The sequence below is a fragment of the Callithrix jacchus genome, chromosome 14 (assembly GCF_049354715.1).
Source record: "Callithrix jacchus isolate 240 chromosome 14, calJac240_pri, whole genome shotgun sequence".
NCBI classification, from domain to species: Eukaryota; Metazoa; Chordata; class Mammalia; order Primates; family Cebidae; genus Callithrix; species Callithrix jacchus.
In genome coordinates, this window is record NC_133515.1 from 75,983,924 (window position 1) to 76,010,187 (window position 26,264).

The 26,264-nt window shown below is 33.5% G+C and overlaps 2 protein-coding genes across 12 annotated transcripts in view; one reads left to right on the forward strand and one right to left on the reverse strand.

Annotated features, from left to right (window-relative positions):
* The window catches only part of SOS1 (SOS Ras/Rac guanine nucleotide exchange factor 1), a 132,593-nt gene that overhangs the window by 84,521 nt on the left and 21,808 nt on the right, over window positions 1–26,264 (forward strand). For all 3 annotated transcript variants that reach the window (XM_035272736.3, XM_035272737.3, XM_054245024.2), the window contains exons 9-17: window positions 4,956–5,083; window positions 5,868–6,523; window positions 14,130–14,211; window positions 14,993–15,115; window positions 15,471–15,574; window positions 16,725–16,947; window positions 18,336–18,455; window positions 22,223–22,385; window positions 22,921–23,038. In XM_035272736.3, coding sequence (XP_035128627.2) covers window positions 4,956–5,083; window positions 5,868–6,523; window positions 14,130–14,211; window positions 14,993–15,115; window positions 15,471–15,574; window positions 16,725–16,947; window positions 18,336–18,455; window positions 22,223–22,385; window positions 22,921–23,038 — 1,717 coding nt within the window. The remainder of the gene's footprint in view (window positions 1–4,955; window positions 5,084–5,867; window positions 6,524–14,129; window positions 14,212–14,992; window positions 15,116–15,470; window positions 15,575–16,724; window positions 16,948–18,335; window positions 18,456–22,222; window positions 22,386–22,920; window positions 23,039–26,264) is intronic.
* The window catches only part of ARHGEF33 (Rho guanine nucleotide exchange factor 33), a 142,924-nt gene that overhangs the window by 1,789 nt on the left and 114,871 nt on the right, over window positions 1–26,264 (reverse strand). For 6 of the 9 annotated variants that reach the window (XR_013526655.1, XR_013526652.1, XR_013526649.1 and 3 more), the window contains one exon: window positions 10,319–12,533. The exons of the other annotated variants lie outside the window; for them this stretch is intronic. Coding sequence is in view for 3 of the 6 variants with exons in the window: in XM_078349460.1 (XP_078205586.1) it covers window positions 12,458–12,533 (76 nt within the window). In the remaining 3 variants the exon portion in view is untranslated. Of the gene's footprint in view, window positions 1–10,318; window positions 12,534–26,264 lie in introns of those variants that run through there. 9 annotated transcript variants of the gene reach the window in all.

Below are 26,264 nucleotides of genomic sequence, written 5' to 3' on the forward strand. Positions count from 1 at the left end.
TAGTTAGTGATGTTTTCTCTGATTAGAAGAAAGAGATGGTTTTAAAAGGTATATTATTTTGGTAAATGACACGTCCTAACATTTTTTTAGGGTTGCTTGCCTTTCATGTACAGAATTGAAATTTCATTTTGGTTAAGACTTTCATCTTCTCCACTCATACCTTTTAGATGTGCTGGTACCATCAAATACTAATTAATTTATTTGAATGTCATAACCTTTCTTTTCCTCAGCCTTTAATGGAATGTTTAAAATGATGTCATGGTGAACAAGAACAAAAGGCTTGAATTACTCAGCAGTTAGTTAATTCCTTCTGGAGTAATTTGGATAATATTTCATACATTTGCTAAGAGGACTAGTAAATCAAGTGTTATTCTTTGAATTTTCCATGTTGTGATCCACTGTGGCGTCTCATCAGACAGTATATAAATAACATTCCAAAATCAAAACGTGAACCTCATCTTTGCTTTTCTTCTCTTATGTTGTGATGAGCTCTTTCTATGTATATAATATTTACAATAAATACAGATCTTTATTTTTATATCCCAAATCTTAGACAAATTATAATATGTATTTCTTGGCTGTATACTTTGTCATTCTTGTGCATTGCAATTTACCTGTTTTATGGAATAAGTTTTATTTAGGGAATACTGAGGATTTTCAAAGTCATTGCAGTTATTTGGGTACTCAATAGAGTGAAAAAGTCTCTGGACTGAGAGTCAAGAATTGTGGGTTCTGGACCTGCCTGTTAGTGCCTTCAAGTATATGGTAGTTCCTTCATTGTATGCAATGCCATATTGAAAAAAAATTAATTCCAAGAAATAAAAACTAATTCAACCGTTACCTTTTTTAACCAAAGAGAAGCCATTATGTGATTGTGAATGCATCGGGCACAACTATTTATTTATTTATTTAGACAAAGTCTCTCTTCTCACCAGGCTAGAATGCAGTGGCGTAATCTCGGCTCACTGCAACCTCTACTTCCTGGGTTTAAGCGATTTTCCTGCCTCTGCCTCCCAAGTATCTAGGACTGTGGGCGCGTACCACCACAGCCACCTAATTTTTGCATTTTTAGTAGAGACGGGGTTTCACCATGCTGGCCAGGATGGTCTCAATCTCTTGACCTCGTGATCTGCCCACCTCTCTGCCTCCCGAAGTGCTGGGATTGCAGGCATGAGACACCACGCCCGGCCAACAATTTATTTTTCATGTATCAAACAATCTTGAGTTTTATTCTCCTGAATACCACTGTATTCTTTATATTGATTGTAGCTTTTTGACACTCCTTACATTTAATTCCATTTCTCTCCCAAGGTTTCCTTGCACATACGACACACCATATTGACTACTGCCTCTTATTTCTAAGGGACCAAAAAAAATTAGTCACTGGTAAATGTGGTTTCTTTCTTGTGAAAAGTTAAATTTTATCATCTCAGTAGAGCATATGAGTTTTTATTTTGCTATATATGATTCCTGGCTGGACATAGTGGCTCATGCCTGTAATCCCAGCACTTTGGCAGGCCAAGGAGGGCGGATCATCTGAGATCAGGAGGTCAGGAGGTCAAGACCAGCCTGGCCAACCTGGGAGACAGAGCAAGACTCCAACTCAAAAAACAAAACAAAAAAACATATATATATATATGTGATTCCCTAGATGAGTTTAAGTACAATCTCATATGGTAATATAATCTCAGGACTTAACAATTTTTTTAATTATTGAAATAAACTGCATTTGTACAATGTAACTGTTACTATTGGACATTATTATTAAATAGGCAGTCATGAAAATGTTTACTGAATATCACTAATAAAAGGAGGCTGCTTTGTTGAGTCTCATATACATACCAGTTGCCACTGCTTTGTATCTGTAGCCACAGTAACCCATCCCTTTGATGGTAGTTAGCTTGAATTATTTTGTACCAGTGCCTAGTTTAAATTAGCCATGTTAAGTAAAAAAAAAAAAAAAAAAGCCAAAAATGCTTACAAGAAAGGTCATTTGTTACACTGTAATTTATTTTAGATGCTTGCCTAATGCTATAAAGGTAAAAATGACATTTTAAAAGTATTTCATAAGGAAAGTTTTATGGGTTTGAAATATACTTTGGGTTTGTGGCTTTTAAAATATATTTTTGACATATCAGAATATTCTGTATGTAAAATGCTACAGTTAAATAGTAGCTAAATGACTCCAAAACTTGAAACATTTTTAGAATAGAAAATCAGAGGATGTCCAAATGGATTTTTTCTTTTATGAATATTTTTATGTGTATAAGAATTGTATATGTTGTATACCATGAGGTATGTTTTCCTGAATTAAAAATATAAAACATTCAGGACAAAATATCAAATGCTTATTATTTTCATTATTTTGCTACCTGTTCTTTAATACTGAAAAGTTGCCTTGTATCTTACGGACTTGAAATTTCTCTGGGCTTTACTTTTGAGTTATTAAATTCTAAATCAACTCAATGAACTAATTAATTGTTCAGTAAGTTTGCCTTTTCTTAATGTATACAGCAAGCTTGTCTGACCCATGATCCAATACAAATTCATAAACTTTTTAAAACTTTATGAGATAGTTTTACAATTTTTAAAAAGCTTATCAGCTGTTGTTAGTGTTAGTATATTTTATGTGTGGCCCAAGGTAATTCTTCCAGTCTGGCCCAGGGAAGCCAAAATATTGGACACCCCTGGTATATAGCTTTCAGTGTTACATTATCTGCTGCTTGAAAGACTAAACTTGATAATGTTATGGTAACAGTTTATTTGTCTCTCAGAATTCAACCATGTGAGAGACAAATAGTTTCAAATGATAGGGATGGAAGGTACTTTGAGAGATTACCTGGATTCGAGCCTTCAGCCTACCAGTAATGTCTGTTAAGTAAAAACCTAGTATCTTTCTTTATGAACACCTGGCCATTGGCTTTCTTTAATCCAGCTGGCCATTGAAGAACAATACTGTGAATAAAAGATATTTGAGTTTTTTTAATGCGTATATTTTAAAAATCTCTTATCCTTTGGAAAATATATTTCATTATCCTTTTTATGTTGAGAACTGTTATGAATAAATTTTTCTTTTACTTAACATAGCTAACACTGAAAAATTTCCTAAAAAATGTAGATTATGCCTCTAGTAGAATGAATGGTGAGTTTTTAGTAATGAATATAAGAAATCTGGATAATAAAGCTAAGTAATAAATGTTATAATATGGTATTTATTACTTTTATAATATTTGGACATTAAAGAATTTTAAGTAAATTTTAATAAAAATGGTTTAGAATATAAGTAAGAAATCTGTTTACTTTTCACAGGTCATCAGTGCATGTGTGTGCACATGCATGTAACTGATTTTTATCAATTGAAGCAGAGAGGAATGTGTTGTTGACCTTTAAGGAATACCTGTCAAGAACATAAAATCCTTAAAGTACTAATGTACTAATGAATAATGAAGCTAATTGAAAAGTAAACTTCTAGCTAGGCATGGTGGCCCATGCCTGTAAACCCAGCACTTTGGGAGGCCAAAGCAGGCAGATCATTTGAGGTCAGGAGTTCAAGACCAGCCTGGCTAACATGGTGAAAACCCATCTCTACTAAAAATTAAAAAAATAAAATAAATTAGGTGGGTGTAGTGGCAAACATCTGTAATCGCAGCTACTTGGGAGGCTAAGGCAAGAGAATTGCTTGAAGTTGGGAGGCGGAAGTTGCAGTGAGCTGAGATCGTGCCACTGCACTCCAGCTTGGGCTATAGAGTGAGACTCTGTCTCAAAAAAAAAGAAAACGTAAACTTCTTTATAAATCACTTTGAATATCTTTTATGATACAGAGTAGGTATTCATAAATTGTTGCATGAAAACTCTATTGATAAAATTTTAATAGATCTCAAACTCCTATAGATCGCTCAAGCGATCCTCCACATTGGCCTCCCAAAGTGCTGTGATTATAGGCATAGGCCATTGCAGGCAACCAAAATGTGATTTCTTAACTTTTCCTTTTGGTAACCAGGAACAGGTTTAGAAGATTTTGGTTACTGAATTATTGTCACTCATACATCTGTTAATTGCTTGTCTGAATCATAGTCACCTTACTGTACTGACAATTAGTAGTTATTGATGACTTAGTTCTTGTTAAGTACAGACTTTGTCTGACATAGATATTTGCCAGTAATAGAAAATATGCTTGAGTTTCATAAATATGTATATTGCAGCTTTATTCAAAATCTTAATGTCGATAAGGACAAAGTTCTTCATTATACTAATGTTAATTCTGTAGGAGAATCACAAAGAAAACAATTTACACTTATATTGTATGCTGCCATTTACAAAGTGTATTGGTTTTTAATAACCCCTAAAAGTAGGCAGGGTAGGCTTTTTATAAGACTTATTTGACAAATGGGAAAAGTGAGGCTCAGAGATCAAGTGACTTGCCCCAACGTCAGACAGAAGTAGAAGTAAAGTCAAAATTTGATGCTAGGTTTTGTATTTGAAATTCCCTCTACTATATTGCATCCTTTTTGGTATATTTATCTTCCTTATCATCTCAATATTATATAACAATAATATAGGGATCAGAAACCTAAGACCAAATTCCACACTTTAAAAAAAGAAAACCTCATCTACATGCTTAGTGCTGTGCTAACTCCTATGATAATTCAATAGATCGATTGTGCTCCTCATTTCTTTTCAGGGGTATGCACCTTGAGAAACTACATATTATTGCCTGTCACAATATGTAACCCATCTTAACACTACTAATCTTGGTCTTTTAATGTAGAAAACTTGGTTGTGTATTAATATAGGTAGTAACACAAGAAAAACACTTCTAAAAAGAATATTTGATGACACATTTAACATTTTTATTGTGGTGACAGTTGAATAAATGTTATTTTTGTCCTTAAATGAGATTATTATCTTATCCAAAAGTATACTATTGGTTCAGATTTGTCATTTCGGCTTTACAGCAGTTAGAAGAAAAAAGTGAAGATCAAGAAGACAAGGAATGTTTAAAACAAGCAATAACAGCTTTGCTTAATGTTCAGAGTGGTATGGAAAAAATTTGTTCTAAAAGTCTTGCAAAACGAAGACTGAGGTGAATATTTTTACTTTTTAAAATACCCTTTTCACCCTGAATATTGTGGTGTAAATTCAGGGATCCCAGTTCCCTCCTCAAGTAAACAATGAAGAAAATAGTTTTAGTGACAAGCTGGTCTTTCAGAGGAAGTGACATCAAAGCCAAGAGAATTGTTATTGTTTGAAAAACCTTTCATATTTGTGCATTTTCCTTGCATACTCCCAGACAAGACCTCCTGAGAGTCAACTGGTAAGCTAAAGGAGAGACACAGTAAAATGTATTGGGTAGATTTATGCTGGCATCATTGTTCTGTCAAAGTAAAATTATTAGTGTCCTTTAGTTTAGGGATTATATAATTTGAGGCATTAATTCAGATAACATTGCTTCCACTTTCCTAATTATAATAAGTGCTACATGTTTTTTGCTTTGGGTCTTATCCATTTAAGCACTTCTAAATAATTTACAAATCCCCCCCCCCTTTTTTTTTACTGTATTGGGCTACTTTTTAATATTTAAAATATTCTAAATATTTAGTAGCCAAGATAGAAATGATCATTTTATAGTTAAATTTGTAGGGTAGAATTTTGTCAATGATCATTGCACTTTTTAGAACACTGAAAAAATTTACTAGGTTGCTTTAATTTTCAAAATTGTGTAATTGTGTATCACTAATATATTGGGGAATTAGTGAATACCTTCTCAGTGAGCCTTTTAAACATCTACTTTTACACTTTCCCTTATTTACGTGAACTCTGGGTTTTCTGTCATCTGTGTACTAATAATGCCTTTTTCTTTATTCCAGTGAATCTGCATGTCGGTTTTATAGTCAACAAATGAAGGGGAAACAACTAGCAATCAAGAAAATGAACGAGATTCAGAAGAATATTGATGGTTGGGAGGGAAAAGACATTGGACAGTGTTGCAATGAATTTATAATGGAAGGAACTCTTACACGTGTAGGAGCCAAACATGAGAGACACATATTTCTCTTTGATGGCTTAATGATTTGCTGTAAATCAAATCATGGGCAGCCAAGACTTCCTGGTGCTAGCAATGCAGAATATCGTCTTAAAGAAAAGTTTTTTATGCGAAAGGTACAAATTAATGATAAAGATGACACCAATGAATACAAGCATGCTTTTGAAATAATTTTAAAAGATGAAAATAGTGTTATATTTTCTGCCAAGTCAGCTGAAGAAAAAAACAACTGGATGGCAGCATTGATATCTTTACAGTACCGGAGTACATTGGAAAGGATGCTTGATGTAACAATGCTACAGGAAGAGAAAGAGGAGCAGATGAGGCTGCCTAGTGCTGATGTTTATAGATTTGCAGAGCCTGACTCTGAAGAGAATATTATATTTGAAGAGAACATGCAGCCCAAGGCTGGAATTCCAATTATCAAAGCAGGAACTGTTATTAAACTTATAGAGAGGCTTACATACCATATGTATGCAGGTAAGAAATACAAAGTTGGCTGTCACTTTTGTTTTCCTGCTTCAAACTGATTTTCTTTCCTGCATGGTTATTGTGCCTAAAATAGAAAAGAAACTAACAACCAAAGACCTCTTTTCTTTGACTAAAAATACCAACACTCTATATTTCTTTGGAATGTTTTATTTTTTCTACTACACTTACATACTTTTTTTACCATCAGTTATAGATGAGAAAATGAGGTCACCTGGCTAAATTTATCCAGTTAGAAAGCGACAGAAACAAGACTAAAGTTCGTAGTAAATCATCGTTAACTAGGATCTGAAAAGTTTACTCCTTTATCTTTTTTCCTTCACTTTCTATTACTGAGATTATAAAGTAAAAATGTTAATATAACAAAATTGTTATATTACTATACAAATATATACAGCATTGCTTTCTCTCAATTTCCACTCCTAAACCTGATTATTTAATATTAAATGTGGCAATCCTGGAAGCCAAGGATTCCAGTTTTATTATTTTTCACCTAGAAATGTCTATAGTCAATGTATTTATTTTATTGACCCAAAAATTTGAAAAATTAACCATAGGAAATAGGTTGCCTAGATTTTACATGAAAAACAAATAGGTTATCGTCATTTTTTTCCACATAAAGCTGTTTTTTGAGAGGTACAATTTTCAGTAGTATGACCTGCTAATTTAGTTGTATTTCACCAACCTTCTCGATACTCTTTTATGATCTAGACACAACTATAAAAATGTTTTGTTAAATTACCCAAAATTTGTGGTTCCAAAATACTTCTTTGCTGCTTAAGAAATTTTTAAGGTTATAAAAGTTAAATTGCCCTGCTTTCCACATTTTCCTGGTTTTTAAGTCCCCTTAGAGGACTCAGAATTTTTATAACTAAGCATTCTAAACTTTTTATCATTTCATCCTAAACACTTTTGTTTGGGGTTCCTAGACTCATTTGGAGTAAAATTAATCTTTAGATTTTTATCTGTGTTTGTAAGAAAGAAGTTTTAATTTTTTTTTTCCTGTAGAGGATTTTAAATGGCAACTGCTGAAGAAGTTACTACTAGTGTTTACTGTCACAAGTCAGTGATCTTTGGGCAGGAAGAATTTTCAAATTATAAAATTTGTAATTGTTTCTGTAAGACTTGATTGTTAGTAATAAAAGTTTTCTTTAAATTGCTGTATTTCACAAAGTTAATTTATGATTATTAATAAGCAGCTGAGGAACGACAGCTGTTTTCTGAGGAACTATGTTTTTTGTTTTTTAAATGAGGACATTTTAAAGCAAACTTGAACAAACTGATAACTTGTTCTGTAGTCTTGAAAGTCTTCTTTACTTAATGTGTACAATGCTGGCTAAAGTCTGTGGATGTGGGCTTTTGTAATGATGTTTTGTTATTTCTGATCTTTTCTATATCAATTTTTAGCTTTGATATAGAGTAATATTTTGAGTGCTTTTACTTCTAATAAATATAAAACACTTAAATTTCAAAATTTATAGAACCTTGTCAAAGTTAAGTGTATTGAAAATTTAAATTGATGGTATTATTTTACTTAAAAAAATAAGTTTAAAAAAATCCTTCCAATAATTTCTTGAGAAATAAAAGGCCAGTGTTGGTTTTAGAAGTGCTATGGCTAAGTTTTTTGACATTTTTCTTTTCTATCTTCTTTTGAAGCTTAACTGAATATGTCATAAATATATTACTGGTGAAACTGTAGTCTACAAGCAGCTTTTGTGAGTTGTGGTTTACAGTACACAAAAATTAGTGTTAACTGTTAGCTTATTTGGTCTATTCTGTAAGGTCTGTTACTGAACTTATTACTGGCAACATAGAATGGGTTTTTAATAGATCAACATCTATGAACTTGTAAAACTGAAACGGACTTTTAAGGCCTCACTACAATGGTAACAGATCAAGTTACCATTTGTTTTTAAGAACTATTGGTCTGTTCTTCTCTTACCTTTCGTCAGCCTACCCAAAGAAAAAAGGGATTTAATGATTTGGTTAGTAGGTATATTTATTGGAGAACATACAGTACAGGTTGTGGCTTACACTGAAACAAAGCTAACATTTAACTTACACATTTTTATTATATAGAATTGTAATAAAAGACATTGGATATCATACATGAGAAAATTTAATAATACTATAAGACATCACTTACAGACATCTTTTCGATTATTATAGTTTGGTTAGACATTGTCTAAAAACAGAAGAGAAACTGGTTTAACCTTACTTTATTCAGACTTCACTGTGGTGTTCAACCAACCTTTTGTCTCAAGTGTTTAAACAGTAATGTACAAAACGGAGCTATAGATCTCTAGTGCTCAAAGAGATGTACAAATCCCAAGTCCCCTGAAAATACGATTTGCCAGAAGTCATATCACCAGTTAATTCCAGAACATGGACTTGAAATTAGGTTTCTTGACTCAGTAGAGTACTTTTCACCTAATTACACTGACTTATATAAGGTGACTGTTTTCATGAATAGAATATGTTACAACTTTTAAATTATATGTGTTAATAAAAGGATCTGGTACAGATGTGAACTCATAAAAAATAAATAAATAACTTGAACTTCCAGTAATATAAATGGCTTGTTCATTTCTGGGCAATTGTGTGTACTATCAAAATATTGTAATTTTTTTTTCTTATTGAAATAGGATAGAGGTGAGTCCTCACTATAGATACACTTCCATTGGAATGCATAGATTTTTTTTTATGTATAGTTAGATACTGGTCATTATCTTATTTTTTTTTTTTTTTGCAATTAGAAAATGGTTGACTTGCTTAAAAGATTGCAACAGGGTCTTATGTGGAATCTATAGCTTGATTTGGTGTTTCTGGATGTATCATAATTCCTAACTATATTAGAACTTTGGGATTTGTCCCAAAAGCTAGGGGAAAAATCATCCAATTGGATGGATCATTCTAAATCTGGCAATGATAGGAAGAGACTATTTCCTTATCCTAAGTAAGAAAGCAAAAAGCAATATGTACAAAGAAAAAGTTGAGAGTAGGAATTTCACTTCTGTTACAGAGTTGTAGGCAACAGAGTATAAGTTAGTTAATGAGACTAAAACAACGTGAGTAGAGAAATGGTAGGTGGTGTGGTGTCCAGTTTAATAGTCTGTTTTAGAAAAATGAGATGACTCTGAAGTAAGGAAAATAATTCAGAATTGACATTTTCGGGGAAATAAAGACTTTGCATATTCAACTGTGGGAAAAGGTGTTTCCCTTGCATGGGAATTTCTCTTACACAGAAGATGATATTGAAAAAAACTTAAGCCAAAAGATACTTTTCTTTAAAGTATTTACTGCTATTTTATATCTTCATATGGGAAAGCCTCAAAAACCTGAATTAGATTTGAGTTTTGTCCTATATAAGCTCAGTTTGGGTGTTTTAACTTTTTTAAATCTTTGAACAATTTTTGATCTGTAGGGCAGTACTGTTCTATTTTTAAACTGATTTTTTAAAAAAGTGTTTGTGCGTCAGCATAGCGTCTGTTTCCTTTTTTAAGGAATTCAAGACTGATTGTTTATAAATCCTTGTTGAGGAGCTTATTGTTTCTTGTAGCTTTTTAAATGGCTGCTTTAAAGGGAGAATTATCACATGAACAGACATCCTGATTAACAGTGTTCTACTATGGTGGTTGGGTGTAGGGTGGTCTTTACGTAAATAACTTTTTTATGTAATAAATATTTCACAAATCTCATTGACCTTGTCAAATAAAATGTCAAGTGTCAATTAAAACAGGCACATAAGGAAAAAAGATTAGATTATCACTTCCAATCTATATTCTGAACACTAATGTAGGTATATTTTGAGTTCCTAAAATCTTGAAGAATTGTGCAGTAAAATATCGAAGAATGGTGGTTTTACAGTGAGGAAGACAGAGACAGCTAGAAGGCTAGTATACAGAAATAACTATAGCTTCTGTCTGAAATAACCTGGGCCTAAACCAGCTTGGTGATGGTAGAGTGGCAGGTATTTCTATAGAGTTAGCTTTTTGAGTAGGGGAAGCAAAGCAGTTAATGAATATGGTGGAAACCTTAGTGCAGGGATTTGAGAGTCAAGTAGCCCAGTAATGTTATCTCTAATGATGAGGGGGAAAAAACTGTAGAAGAAGTTTTTGTTGACCATATTAAGATCTATTAGGAGGTCATGTTTGAAAAAGAACTTTGTGGAATTATCTCCACAAGCAACTGAGAAACAGAAAGGAGAATATAAAAATAGGCTGTTTTAAATTTTTTTCTCCAATTATATGTTCTTGCTTACATTTTAAAGCCAAACCCAGCCTGGCTTTTGTATTTTTATGTGTTTACCTTTCATTTCTCTCTGCAACTTGGTTTTAGAATATGGGTAAAAAACTGCTGCTCTACACCTAATGATGGCAGTATAAAACTTCACTTTTACCATTGCCTAATCAATAGAACTAGGTACTCTGTTTCCTTCCAAAATTATATAACCTGTCCTTATTGATGGGCATTTGTTTATGTTATCTTAGCTCTTTACATTATCAGTAAGATAAAGGTCTCCAGTGGTTAGTGACATGGTGTATGTTACAGTCATTGAAATGGAGAAACCAATGAAATAGAAATTAACTTCTGGAATTTGTATTGCTTTTCTGTATTAAATTTCAAATATAAGTATTTCTCTGTGTTTTTGATTCATTAGCAATTTTTCATTGCTTTAGACTAAAAATAGAATATAAATTAATACAAGCCTGGGACTACATGCAGCCTTTAAGATATTATTTCAAAGTACTTAAATTTTTGCCAGATTTTCTTGGTTTATTTCTAGTTTCTGCTGCTTTTGTCTTTTGGCAAGACTACTCTTAATTCTAGTCAAGCTAAAAACAACTCTAGAACCTAAAACAACAGTCATGATTATGGGAATGTTAATTTCACTGCCAGCTGCAGAAACCCTATACAGCATACGGGATGGTACAGTTGTTAATTCTTAAAATCTGGAAGACTAATCAAGAGTTACAGAATCAAAATTGGACTGCCAGTTTTTCAGTGTCTTTCTGGTGCCTTTAACCAAGATTAGCAGTACAGGTACATTCTGAATTAATCATTCATGTAAATTTCTATAGTGATTATAACTTGTGGTTTAATTCTTTATATTTAGATCTCACAGCTGTGGAAACTTTAAGGAACCCTGAATTTAAGGGTTTCTTATCCAGGGAGGTTATATGATATGATAGAAAAGAATACTAAATCAGGAATCACATGATCTAGGTTCTGGATCCATCTCTGCCACTCTGCTGTACGACCTTAGATAAGTCTAGTTACATCTCTTCCTTGTTTCTGCTTGTTCATGTGAACAGTTTCTGCATAAATCACATGAAATAAGTTATGTGAAAGTTTCTTTGAGAATGTTACATAACAGACCAAGAATTGGTGTGATCCCATTTGACTATGCCACTGAAACACATCATGGCTTTCCCAGCATTATAATCAATTACTGAAGTAATGGAATGGCCAGAAGTGTTGGCTTAAGAAGATGAAAAGTTTGTTTAGAAATAGCTTGCCTTTAAACATAGCCACAGTTTTCTTAAAACATACTTTAATTCACTTAGAACTTGATTTTATTTTGTTTTTCAACTTAAAATTCCCCTTGATATCCCTCAATTTTTTAGCCTGATTTTCATGGCATTTGAGAAAAAATGGATGTGGGTGTTGATTTTAGATTTTTAGACTGAAATAAACTTTTCCTTCAAAAAGGGAGAGGGCACCCTAAATTTGGAACACAGGTCAGGGATGCTTGGAGTACTCTGTACTGTGGATGTGGTCTCTCTCCAACAGTGACCACTCAGCATCTCTCTAGTGGCCACTGCTTTTGCTTTTTGAGTAGCCTCACCTTACAAATAGATTTGCAGAACAGGAAGAAGATTCTTGAAAGGGAAGATTGTGATGAAACCGATAAAAATCTCTGTATTAAAATCTTGTACAGCCTTCTGTTTTAATATCTTTTCTTCTGGATGAGACATTAGTCTTTAACTTTTGAGGAACTCTGTAACCGAAGACAAACAATAAAATACCAACAGAGAGGAAATTATTAAAGGATTATATGTATTTAAATTACTTTTATCAGTAACCCACTCTAGCCTCAGAAGGTATAATTAAGCTTAAGGAGAAGGGGGCATTTAAAACCAATGTATTTTTATCCTGTAAATCTTTCTTTAACTTAAAATAGTATTATTTTAAATTCAAGGTTGTCTGATATTTAAATCAGTTATTATCTTGATAACCATATATATATAATATATATATATATATAATCAATAGATTGGAAGTATATTTCTGTTTTATGATAAATCTATGAATTTGCTTTTTGGGGAAAAAATTATTATAAACATTTTATTTTAAGGCTAAACCTAGGATGGTTCTTAGTGAGAATCAGCCTAAATAGAAATTTCCCAAACAAATACATTCTGCTTTTGCTAAATCCTATGCTAATAAAAGACATTGTGCTTCTTATAAAACTTGACCCACATTATGTAGCCTAACAGAAATAAAGGCATCTGCTACGTTCTATGAATTTACTATTGGAGTTTGCCAGTCCCTAATATAAATAGGAAAATAATGCTCCCAATAAAAGATTCAAGTTACTGAACTTTCCCTTCCATTAAAAAAAAAAAAAAAAGACTTAAAATAAAATGTAGGCCTTGACAAAATTTGAGTTGTAGAAGTGAGTGATTTCTTTCCCCCCCATTACGGGAGATGTTTTTCCCCTTTTACGCAGAAAACAACAGCCCAAGTCTCTTGTGCTGGTGACAGCAGCCTTTCTCCACAACGGAGGAGAATACTGTCATGGAGATAAGGAGTAGGCCAGGCCTGGGGGAATGATCACATTTAGCCTCCTGTTTTTACTTCATGGAGATGTGAATGATAAAGTAGGTCCTTTCATGGAAGGAATTGGAGACTCCTGTATTTATGATTGACCTCTCATTAAGACTACTTGAAATAAAGGCAATTAAAGGTTGGAATAGGACCAAACCAACATATTCTAGCACATTTAATAATTTAATAGCTTATATGTTTTTGTAAGCATCTTTAAGCAGTTGTGAGATTTTTAGCAAGTAATTTAAATACTATATTTAACTTAAGCTACTACTTTAAGTTCCAGTTTCCAGTTCTGTGTACTTTTAACATGATTTAAAGAAAGCTAGATAAGTAATCCCAAATAAACTAACCTTGATGTAAGAAAAAGTAATGGGTTATTGCTGTGGCATTTCTCTTTACAAGGGAGATAAACCAACTGGTGATGCTTTGAGATCCTGATAGCTGGTGGGAGGGGAGCCTGGCTCTGTGCTTTACCTTTGCTTTTCTTTCTTGCTCATGCATATGAACGATGAGTTTAAGATCATCTTGTCAGTGTGCAGATGGCAAGAAATAAATTGATGTAAAGTTTTAATATCAGTGTTTTCACGACTAATTTAGAAGGCACTAAGCTAGCAGTGCATTACCAAGTCTAAAGCCTTCTACTTGTCAAAACATTTTGGAACCTTTGAACTTGACTATTTGATCTATTTTGAAAATGTAAATAATAGTTTTAATCATTTTGAATCAAAGACTTTAATAAGATATTTTTCCTTTTTCTTCTTAGATCCCAATTTTGTTCGGACATTTCTTACAACATACAGATCCTTTTGCAAACCTCAAGAACTACTGAGTCTTATAATAGAAAGGTCTGTCCAGTTAAAAAATATTTAAATTTATTATTTTTTTTAAAAAGATTGAGCTAAGATCTTACGTTTTTCAGAAATATGTTAGGTGAGCTTTAAAATAGACTTCATAAGCACTTTTTCAATAAATAAAATCTCTTACATGATTATTTATTCTATGTTAGCTTTTACTTAAATACAAAAATAAGTATTCTTTTTGTATGTGAAAATTCATCATCTGAAATTTCAAATTTATAGAATTAAAGATTTATATACAATGTATAATGTAGAGTCTAGAAATTCAAATTTTGATGAATCAGATGTTCTAAATAGAAGTTTTCAAACATACTTCATGTTGAGTAAAATGGAGCTTGTCAGTGAACAAATACTGTAATAAAAGGAAAATATTTCATGCACCTAAACAAAGAACAGTCAGTTTTTTTGGAATTACCCTTCAAAGTGATTTTGTCACCTGATTTAGAGTAATTCCATTAACCAAAAATGAGTATCAGTCCCATAACTTTACAGTCACATTTATTTTTAGAATTTGCATGTATTCTTTATTTTGTTTGTGGTTTTATCTATATTAGAAAGTACTTTTAAATTTTAAATTACTTTTAAATTTTTAAAAATAATTTTATTAGCCTTTAATATTATAGAATTCTCACTTGTTTACACTGATGCATATCTTTAGTAATTTTTTACAGTATTCTCTTTTTGCTGACTGGTAAAAAGGTTTGTCGTTTTCTATTTGTATAACTCAATATAATTAGTATTTTCATTAATTTGTTCTATTTTATGTTAGGTTTGAAATTCCAGAGCCTGAGCCAACAGAAGCTGATCGCATAGCTATAGAGAATGGAGATCAACCTTTGAGTGCAGAATTAAAAAGATTTAGAAAAGAATATATACAGCCTGTGCAGCTTCGGTAAGCATTAAATAAATGAAGTAAATAAGTCTGTATCAAACTTCCGTTTCAATGTCGAAGTATATAAGGACCTTTCCCAAACAAGGTGGGGGGGAGGTGACAATAAAATTAGTAAATTAATTTTACTAATCAGAGCAGTTATCAGAAATTACAAGTCTCAACATAGAATTTTGGAAGTGTTAAGCACACTGATAAGATTAATTTGGTAATTGATGGAGCTGAAAAAGACAGTATTTTTAAAAAAAAGAAAAAAGATTTAATTTGGTATGAGTTACTCTGTTTTCATTTGTATTGAACTATGCATTGTATTTATGTTTGAGTTCCCATATAATTCAATTCTGTGTTAATGCCATAGAGTATTAAATGTATGTCGGCACTGGGTAGAGCACCACTTCTATGATTTTGAAAGAGATGCAGATCTTTTACAACGAATGGAAGAATTTATTGGAACAGTAAGAGGTATGTTTTTTTTAGATGCCTAGTTTTGTATGTAATAAAAGCACCAATATGGTGACTATCAATTGATGTCATTGTGGCTCAGTAGTAAGAGATGTTTATAATAGTACCAGCATATCCATGTGAAAAAATTAAAAATTTTCATCAAACAACCTTTAGACCTGCAAATTCCTCAACAGTCACCCTGTTGATCCAATGTATTTTCATTTAGTGAATCAACGTACTGATTATTTTAGAGTTGGTTAAGCCAAGTTTTCATACATATCCAAAAAGTGTGAGGGCATTTGGGAACTACATTGTGCCATTATAATACCACTGATGGAGGTCAAGCAGGCCACAGGCCAATAGAGAGAATCTGAGAGGAAGCAGAGTGGATTAAATTGAGAGTCTGTGTCTAACACTGCCACTAATCAGATACGTGACTTTGGGCAAAATCACTTAGATTCTTTGGACTTCAGTTTTCTTGTCAATAACATAAGGAGCTAGGTTTAATACTCTCCGAGGTTTTCCTTCTAATTTTAAAGACTATATGATTGTTTGGCTATAAGGATGTCTTTCTTAGACTGTCGTAAGCATTAAAGTCTTAGACAAACTTATCATTTCCATTGTATGCCCTATATGAGAATCAGAAAATAAAGGGTTAAATAATAGTACTTTCATGTACAATACAAAACAGAGTCACATCAAAACTCACACTAAAAATGAAGAAATCAGTCCTCTGGCACTGATATTTATTGGTTTATAAAATGCAGTGTTAATTAGATTAATAGTGAATATGTATAATCTATCCTTATAAATCTTGTGATTTATGTAAGATAAACCTTTTCTTGGAGGATTATAAAATAATACATTAAACTGAAGATCAGAACAATAGGGGTAGACAAGCTCTACAAATTAATTACTTTCTAATTTTGTTTGGAAAGGATCTGGAAGAATACATACCAGACTATTAACACTGGTTACCCATGTGGAAAAGAATAAGATTGGGATGGGAGACCGGGAAATGGAAAAGGGAAACTTTCAATTTTTCATTTTGATCATTTGAACTTTTTATAGCAAAAATACATTCAGGAATCATCTGTGTGATTTTAAACAATTTTTAAAATATAAAATAATAATATTTCAATGTTATTTAAAATATAATGTATTGCAGGTAAAGCAATGAAAAAATGGGTTGAATCCATCACTAAAATAATCCAAAGGAAAAAAATTGCAAGAGACAATGGACCAGGTCATAATATTACATTTCAGAGTTCACCTCCCACAGTTGAGTGGCATATAAGCAGACCTGGGCACATAGAGACTTTTGACCTGCTCACCTTACACCCAATAGAAATTGCTCGACAACTCACTTTACTTGAATCAGATCTATACCGGTATGTAATTTAACATTCAGGCTGAAATATCTTTCAAAAGAGTTAAGTTTTAAAATGAAATACTGATTTCTGCCTTACAGGGTTGTCATAAGACTTAACTGAAATGTTACATGAAGTGTCTAGTAATAAGGCCTGGTCGGCAGTTCCTGTTTTCACTCCCTTGGTCCATCTAGCTGAATTTACACCTTCTCTCTTTCTGTGGTCACCCCTAGTTGGTAAGGCTAGGTTTAAATCCTGGCTTTGAAAGCAATTGCTGGCCCTGGGCAACTTTAACCTCCTTGTATAACTTTATCCTTCTGCCCCTTATTTTCCTCAATAGTAAAATGGGGCTACTGATGGTACGCTACTCCTGGGGCTGTTTTTAGGTTTGAAAGTCAGTGTATGTACATTACTTAGCACAGAGTAAGGGCTCAATAAATGTTAGCTACTGCTGTTGTTGTGAACTTATATCATAGCCATTATAGTCTTTTTTAGTTTATCATACTACATTGATATAATTATCTTGAAAATATCTTTCCGATTTTAAATGGGACTATTTAGAATCTCAAACTAAATTATTCATTTTTAAATAACTAAATGAGCTAAATTGATAGATCTTCCACTAAAAATCATGTTTCTGAAAATGACAGCATTAGAATCTATTTTATTTCCTAGGACCCTTTTGTGACAGGTTTTTTCCTCTTCTCCTTTATACCGAAAAAAAAAAAAAATTGCATTGATTACTCTACTTTCTTTGATTATAACAGCTGTCATTACTTAAATGTCTACTTTGTCATCCTAATTAATAATGTTTATAAATGCTGGGAAAGATATTATGGAGGAATCTCAACCTTGCCAAAGCAAAATGCTACTATAAAGCAACACTAAAAATACATAGGTATTTCCATAAAAATTAATTTTTAAAAATAGTTTTAAAGGCTGGGCACAGTGGCTCACGGTGGTAATCCCAGCACTTGGGAGGCTGAGGCAGGTGGGTCACCTGAGGTCAGGAGTTTGAGACCAGCCTGGGCAACATGGTGAAACCCCATCTCTAATAAAAATACAAAAAATTAGCTGGGCATGGTGGCAGGCACATGTAATCTGAGCTACTCAGGAGGCTCAGGCAGGAGAATCACTTGAACCAGGGAGGCAGTGATTGCAGTAAGCCAAGATTGCGCCATTGCACTCCAGCCTGGACAACAAGAGCGAAACTCTGTCTCAAAAAAAAAAAAAGCCATAAGGAAATATGCATAATTATAATTTTTTGTTATACCTTGTTTTCACAAACTTTTCTTTTGGTATAAGAGGAAAGTTCATATGGGACTTAAGTTTTTATTTATCTCATTTACTTAATAAACAATGTCTATATTAGAGGAAAAGTGTCATGTAGCATTATGTATTGATTTTAGAGCTGTACAGCCATCAGAATTAGTTGGAAGTGTGTGGACAAAAGAAGACAAAGAAATTAACTCTCCTAATCTTCTGAAGATGATTCGACATACCACCAACCTCACTCTATGGTTTGAGAAGTAAGTATTCCTGGCATTCTTATATTTTACAGAGCTGTCAACTATGTTATAAATTTCAATGCAATTTTTTGTTTATTTTTTGAAACAGAGTGTCACTCTGTTGCCCAGGCTGGAGTGCAGTGGCGCAACACTGGCTCACTGAAACCTCTACTTCCCAAGTTCAAGCGATCCTCCCACCTCTCCCTCCAAAGTAGCCAGGATTACAAGTGTGTGATATCATACTCCCCTACTTTTTTTTTTTTTTTTTTTTTTTTTTTTGAGACAGAGTCTGGCTCTGTCACCCAGGCTGGAGTGCAGTGGCATGATCTCAACTCACTGCAACCTCTGTCTCCCTGGTTCAAGAGATTCTGAAGCCTCAGCCTCCTGAGTAGCTGGAACTACAAACGTATACCACCATGCCCAGCTAATTTTTGTATTTTTAGTAGAGACAGGGTTTCACCACGTTGGCCAGGCTGGTCTTGAACTCCTGACTTCATGTGATCCACCTGCTTCAGCCTCCCAAAGTGCTGGGATAACAGACATGAGAGCCACCGTGCCCAGCCCTAATTTTTGTATTTTTCATAGAGACGGGGTTCCACCATGTTGGCCAGGCTGGTCTTGACCTTCTGACCTCAAGTGATCTGCCTGTCTTGTCCTCCCAAAGTGCTGGGATTACAGGCATAAGCCACAACTCCCAGCCAATGCATTTTTATTTCTTTATGTCTTGTGTTTTTCTTCCACTCCTCCTGTCTTTTGCATTGAGTGTTTTTCATTGAATGAAAATGACAATATTTTTCATTAAAAAACATTGAATGTTTTTCCAATGTAGCATTTTAGTTTCACTAATTTTTTTTATTAAAATTTTTTGAGGTTCTTTTAGTGGTTGCCTGGCTACTTTAGAGTTTGCCATACACATCTTACCAGAATCAGCTTCAGACTTATAGTAGCTTAATAACAGTGATACATAGAAATGTTACTCCTATGTAGCTCTGTTTCCTTTCTCCCTTTTTTGTGGTACTGTAATACATATAACATCTCATTAATGATGCAAATCAAACAGTACATTGTTACAGTTACTACTTTACCTTGTCCTCATCCTCTTAGTCCATTAAAGCTTTGCTCTCACCCACCTCCTTTGTAAATTATTGGCAACATATTACACATATATTACATTTCTGTGTTATAAGCTCAACAATATATTTATATTATTTTATACAGTTGTTTAAGTCAGTTATGAGAAGAAATTAGAAAAAAATATGCATTTACAAAATGTCTTTAATAATTACACAATTACCTTTACTGATGGTCTTTTGTGGGGATTCGAATTACCATCTGGGATCACTTGCTTTCAGCCTGAAGAACTTCCTTTAGTATTTCTTCTGGTGGGTTGGCTAGCAACAGATTCTCTCAGTTTTTGTTTATCAGGCAAATCTTTATTTTACCTTCATTTCTGAACAATAGCTCTAGCTTCAAGTTAACTAATTTTTTTTTCAGTTCAAATCTATTGAGCCTTTCCAGTAAGTTATTTCAGTTATTGTACTTTTTAATTCCAGAATTTCCATTTGGTGCCTTTTTATAATTTCTATCTCTTAATATCCTCTCTTTGATGCACATTGTCATCAATACCTTCCCTTCCTTCTTTTTCATGCTTTCCTTTAATTCTGTGACTGTATTCATAATGGCTACTTAGAAATCATTTGTTATTGTTAAATCTGACATTTGGTTATTCTCACAGGCAATTTCTGTTCCCTTTTTTTCTGCCCAGTGTAAGAGTCATACTTTACTATTTCTTTGCACATCTCATTTTTTTTATTGGAAACCTGACATTTTAGATAATATACAGTAGCAAGTCTGAGTACTGCTCCTCATTCCCCAACCCCGTTCCAGGGCTTCTTATTGAGCGGCAGTGGTACTGGAAAGACTCTCATCACTCCTTCTCTGACCACACACACCCAGCTTTTTCTTTTCTTTTCTTTTCTTTTCTTTTCTTTTTTTTTTTTTTTTGAGATAGAGTCTCACTCTTGCCACCCAGGCTGGAGTGCAATGGTGCAATCTTGGCTCAGTGCAACCTCCGCCTCCTCGGTTTAAACAGTTCTCCTGCCTCAGCCTCCCTAGTAGCTGGGACTACAGGCGGGCACCACGTCTGGCTAAATTTTGTATTCTTTAGTGGAGACAGGGTTTCATCATATTGGACAGGCTGGGGTCGAACTCCTGACCTTGTGATCCACCTGCCTCAGCCTCCCAAAGTGCTGGGATTACAGACATGAGCCATTGTGCCCAGCCCACCCAGCTATTAAACTCCACAATTTGCCAGCTGATTATTCTGATGTTTTCAACAATTTCCTTGTGGCATAAATTGTTATATAAAATAATGCAATCAAATTGTGGCTCCTTTGAAGGAATGGTTTCTGAGATTTCTGTTTGATACTTGTTCTGACCCCAGGAGGGCTCCTCTCAGTTGTCTTATTTCCTAGTTCTCTCCTGCAAACTACTCTGCCTACAGTCTAGGCTGTATCTTCATTAGATCCATAAATCTCTTCCCCATTGCTTTTTACCACAGTTTCCACTGTTCTTAAGGGAACCCTTAAATTTAAACTACTTTATACTTTGTTGCAAATGACAAGAGATTAGGAGCTATCTGTTTGAAACAGAGCTCTGGGGACAATGGCAAGCTCTTCTGAGTGACACTTCTGCCTTAGGAGTTGAGTGAGTGGTTGAGAGGGCAGAGTAGCACACATGGTACTATAGCCTGAGGTCTTCTTACTTGCCTCTTCTGGCATGGAACTACACCCTTGGGAACCAGAGGAAGGGCTCTTTTGTCAGTATTCTCAAAACATCACACCCAAGGTAGAGACTTCCCACTTCTCGGCTGCACTCAACTGGGACTTAGCCTCAGCAATAGGCAGCTGGGGCAGGATGAGAAAACTAAAGCCTTGCTCTTGTACCTAGCTGGGAGCTAGGAGTTCTTGACTGTAGGAATCTGGAGTAGATGCTCCGTTCACCCTCACTGAGCTGGAAGGAAGAAGGGAGGGAACAGTCTTGGTTCAAATACCACAGAGTCTGTCCCCTCGCTTACAAATTTTTGTAGATTTTCTTGAATAGATGTTTCTTCATTTGCCATTTGCTCTCAGGGCCATTACTAGACTTTGAGAGAGAGAGAGAGAGAGAGGGAGAGTGTGTGTGTGTGTGTGTGTGTGTGTTTTAATAATTTTTACCAGTTTTACTCAGTGGAGCTCCTCACACTCTCATATCACAAGTCCAGAATCTCAATGCAATTATATATTAGCTTGGTGCAAAAGTAATTGCAGTTTTTGCCATTACATTTAATGCTGTTCCTAGAAATGTAGGAAACATAGGAACAGAGCTATTCCTAGAAATGTAGCCAATTATATATGAAAGAAATAAAATAAACATTAATCACTAAAATCTTGCAATTAGATGAAGAATAGAAGGCAACAGAATTCTTGAATTCAACTAGAACATACCCATATTACAAAGACCTACATACATTCCACAAGATAGGAGCCTCACCAGTTAGTTCTAATGCTAATAGAGGATGCATCAAATATAGTAGAAAAATGATTGACTGTACCAGTCTGGAAAACAGGAAAGAGCAGTATGCCTGACTGGAGATACTACCTTCCTTCTACTTTGAATGTGTCTTCTCTATTGTAGTTATACTATAGCCACCCTCCCCCCCTCTATTATATTTACTAAATTCTTTAAGCTATAACTTTACTGGAAAAACTCTAAAATCTTTAGTTCACTTTTTTGTTTTTGATTCCCAGATGTATTGTAGAAACTGAAAATTTGGAAGAAAGAGTAGCTGTGGTGAGTCGAATAATTGAGATTCTACAAGTCTTTCAAGAGCTGAACAACTTTAATGGTGTCCTTGAAGTTGTCAGTGCCATGAATTCATCACCTGTTTACAGATTAGACCACACATTTGAGGTAGGTTTATACATGTGTTTTTAAAATGAACTTTCATTCCCTATTACAAAAATTAGAATTTTAACAATTATTATCTTTAATTTTTAAATGTCTCATTTGTTGTTTTAGTAGCAGATTAAATGACTGAATTATCTAAGTTTTGTAATGAATTGGTTGCTTTTTAAAAATTAGACATTCCTATTAAAATATATTCACAGGTCCCAGCCTAAGCTAGAAGAGGAAAAAACTTTCAGCACTTAATTTGTAAGATAATATATAATTAAATGTTCACATAATTGTGTAAGGAATGGCATGATAAACTAGATCTGTCTCTTTCCCTCACACACACACACTTTAAGTAAATTTATACTGAGGTCTATGAAGTATGAAGATAGTTTATTTGAAACAGTATTACAATCATAGAATCAAATTAATATTATTGTATTGGGCCTTTCTGTTAGCCTAGTTCTTTGGTTTTTTTTTTGGGGGGGGGGGTTTTGACAAGACCTTTAATTTCTTTTGTAAACTTATGGCTCCTATTTATTTTTTCTTATAGCAAATACCAAGTCGCCAGAAGAAAATTTTAGAAGAAGCTCATGAATTGAGTGAAGATCACTATAAGAAATATTTGGCAAAACTCAGGTCTATTAATCCACCATGTGTGCCTTTCTTTGGTAAGTATTTCTTTCTGAATTTTTATTGCATTTCTACATAAAACAAAACATTTATTTCAGTAAATGACTGAATAATTACATGTGTAGTATGCCAGCAGAAAATACTTGTTTAATCAATGTTTAGCACCTGAGTCCCCTTAGAATTTTTCTCATTAAGACTTTTTAAGGTCAAGTCTAATATACATTTCATTTTCTATTTTCATCTTAGGCAGCCACTAGATATTATATAATACTTTTGTTTTTATATTCATAGAAGCCTTTTTAATTGAATTTTAATAAACTAAATACAGGAGAGGCATGGCCAAACTCATTTATATTTATAATCATTTTTGTAAACAGTTTCACATGGCTAAATATCATAGTGTGCCTGTGCCTTTGGGCCCACAACTCTGGCACAAGAAAATTTTATTCTCTTCATCCTATTTTTCCCCTTCTGCTTCCTTTTAGGACTGAATCTACCACCTGAATCTCCCTTTCTGTAGGTTCCTCTGTCTTTTTCCATTATTTATTCCCCATATTTCATGTATTCAATTATCTCTTTTCTACTGTCATCTTTTCTCTGCCTGAGTATATGCTCTAATGATCCTTCTTTTGAATGCTTACAGAAACTATATCTCTCTAGTCACTTTAGTATGTGCTGTAGTTTCTTCTAGCCTTTTCCTCATCTATATGTACTTTTTCTATATAGTTTTAAATTACACTGCATATAACAATATTATGTCCTGATATTTTTAAAAATTTATATATTTTCCCACATTTTATTGTTTGGGTTTTAGAGCAGCCATTTTTGTATTTATTTCTAATCTTTTTGCTGTGTACATTGTATATAATTGTAATTGTATGATGTGCATATTAAGTTTACTTTATTCACTTAACATATTTTTGTATTCTATTAGATAATCTTAATAATTATATATAGTGGCTGCATAATATTCCTTAAAGTTGGACAATTTGTTTAATCATTACTCTGTGATTAGACACATGGTTTCCAGCTTTTTTTGCTTTCTAAATAACTTTCTGATTTAGATTTTCATTTATACTATTTTTCTGTTTTTGAGAATATCTTCTTGAGATAGATCACCAGAGGAGGAATTACAGTAGTGCTCCTATCTCCACGGTTTCACTTTCCACAGTTTCAGTTATCCGTGGTCAACTGTGGTCCAAAAACATGAGATATTTTGAGAGAGAAAGACCACATTCATGTAACTTTTATTCCAATAGATTGTCATAATTATTCAATTTTATTATTAGCTTTTTTTGAAAAATATCTTACTGTGCCTAATTTATAAACTAAGCTCATAGGTATGTATGTATGTATGTATGTATGTATGTATAGGATTTAAAACTATCCATGGTTTCAGTTATCCACTGGGGATCTTGGAACATACCACCTTTGGATAAGGGTCTACTTTACATAGGTTAAAAGGGGTCCATCTTTAAACTGTTGTTAGGTATTTTTAAGTAGCTTTCTGAAGGGCTGCCATGAGAAGTGTATGACATTTATGCTGCCATCAAGGGTATGACAAAGCAAATATCATCCCATGTTTTCCAATTTTGGATACTTTTTTTTTTTCATTTCTGTTATTACTACTAAGCTATTTGTTACAACAATTTCCATTATTTGATTACCATGGACTTTTTTTTCATACATTTCTTTAATATTTGCACTTCCTTTTGTCCATGTCCCTTTTCATATATCCTGCAAACAATCTGCCTTTTACTTTTTATCATTGCCATGTATTAGTTTTAAATTCTACAATCTGTCCTTTCTCATTCTGATTTCTATTGTTTCTAACCTTGGAAAGTTCATATAATCTAGTAATTTAATATTCAATCATATTTTCTTCTAGCATTTTTATGACTCAAAATTATATTTAACTCTACTATCAAACTGAAGTATCTTTGATATCTTATGAAATACTCAAATTTACTTCCCCACCAAATTATTGTTAACCCAGATTTATTGAATGATTCTTCTTTTTCCCTGTTTACATACAGGACCTCCTTCTTTAATACTTATTACAGCCCACTGACTTCTTATACCCCTACCATAGTTTTAAGGATTGTCACTTTATAATCAGTGATTCTCAGCAGGGGGCACTTTTGCCCCCTAGGGAACATTTAGCAATGCCTGGAAGCATTTTTTTAATTGTCCTAATTGGGATTGTGCTGCAGGCATTTAGTGTGGATAGAGGATGGGGATATTGCTACCATCCGACAATGCACAAGACAGTTCCCCACAGCCCATAAATATCTGGTCCAAAAAGTCAGGTGTTGCTAAGACTGAGAAACCCTGCTATATAGTTTTTCACAGTGATGAAGGTGGTTCTTTAGGGTTCTTCAGTACCTTTTTTTTTTTGTCCAATTTTGCCTATTTATTTTTCCAAATGAACTTTATAAGTTTAGGTGGAGGGGGATGTTCCCAGATATAACTGGAACAAGCTATCAGTTAATTTGGAAAGAACATTTATTATATTTAGCATTTCCCCTTATTTTTCCTAGGTATTTTTGGTTTGACATTCATTCAATTACCTTTAATTCCAAGAATTTTTAATTTCCTTGGGTTTTCTAAATATTTAATCATGTCACTTCCCTTGAGCTTATATCTATATTATGCCTTAATTGGTCATTAACTTCCCAAAGTTTTAAGAATAATAGCAGAAATAAGCAGCTTGTTTTAAACTCAGTTTTAGCAGAGATAAAGTGTAATTTTACTACTTGCTTGATTAGATGGTTTTTATCCTTTTAAGAAAGCATCCTTCTTGCTACAGAATTGCTTCATTTCATTATTTAAAAAATACTAGCAATCAATTTATATCTACAAACATGTTTTATAAAATTAACTCTATTTGTAATATAACTTTCTCATCTCTATATTTACTTATTTTTTCTTCAAAAAGATAAGGTCTTTAATTTTCTGCTGATTTTATGAGGTTTAAAAAATCATTATTAGGCTGGGCGCGGTGGCTCAAGCCTGTAATCCCAGCACTTTAGGAGGCCGAGGCGGGTAGATCACGAGGTCAAGAGATCAAGACCATCCTGGTCAACATGGTGAAACCCTGTCTCTACTAAAAATACAAAAAATTAGCTGGGCATGGTGGGGCGTGCCTGTAATCCCAGCTACTCAGGAGGCTGAGGCAGGAGAATTGCCTGAACCCAGAGGGCAGAGGTTGCAGTGAGCCAAGATTGCGCCATTGCACTCCAGTCTAGGTAACAAGAGCAAAAC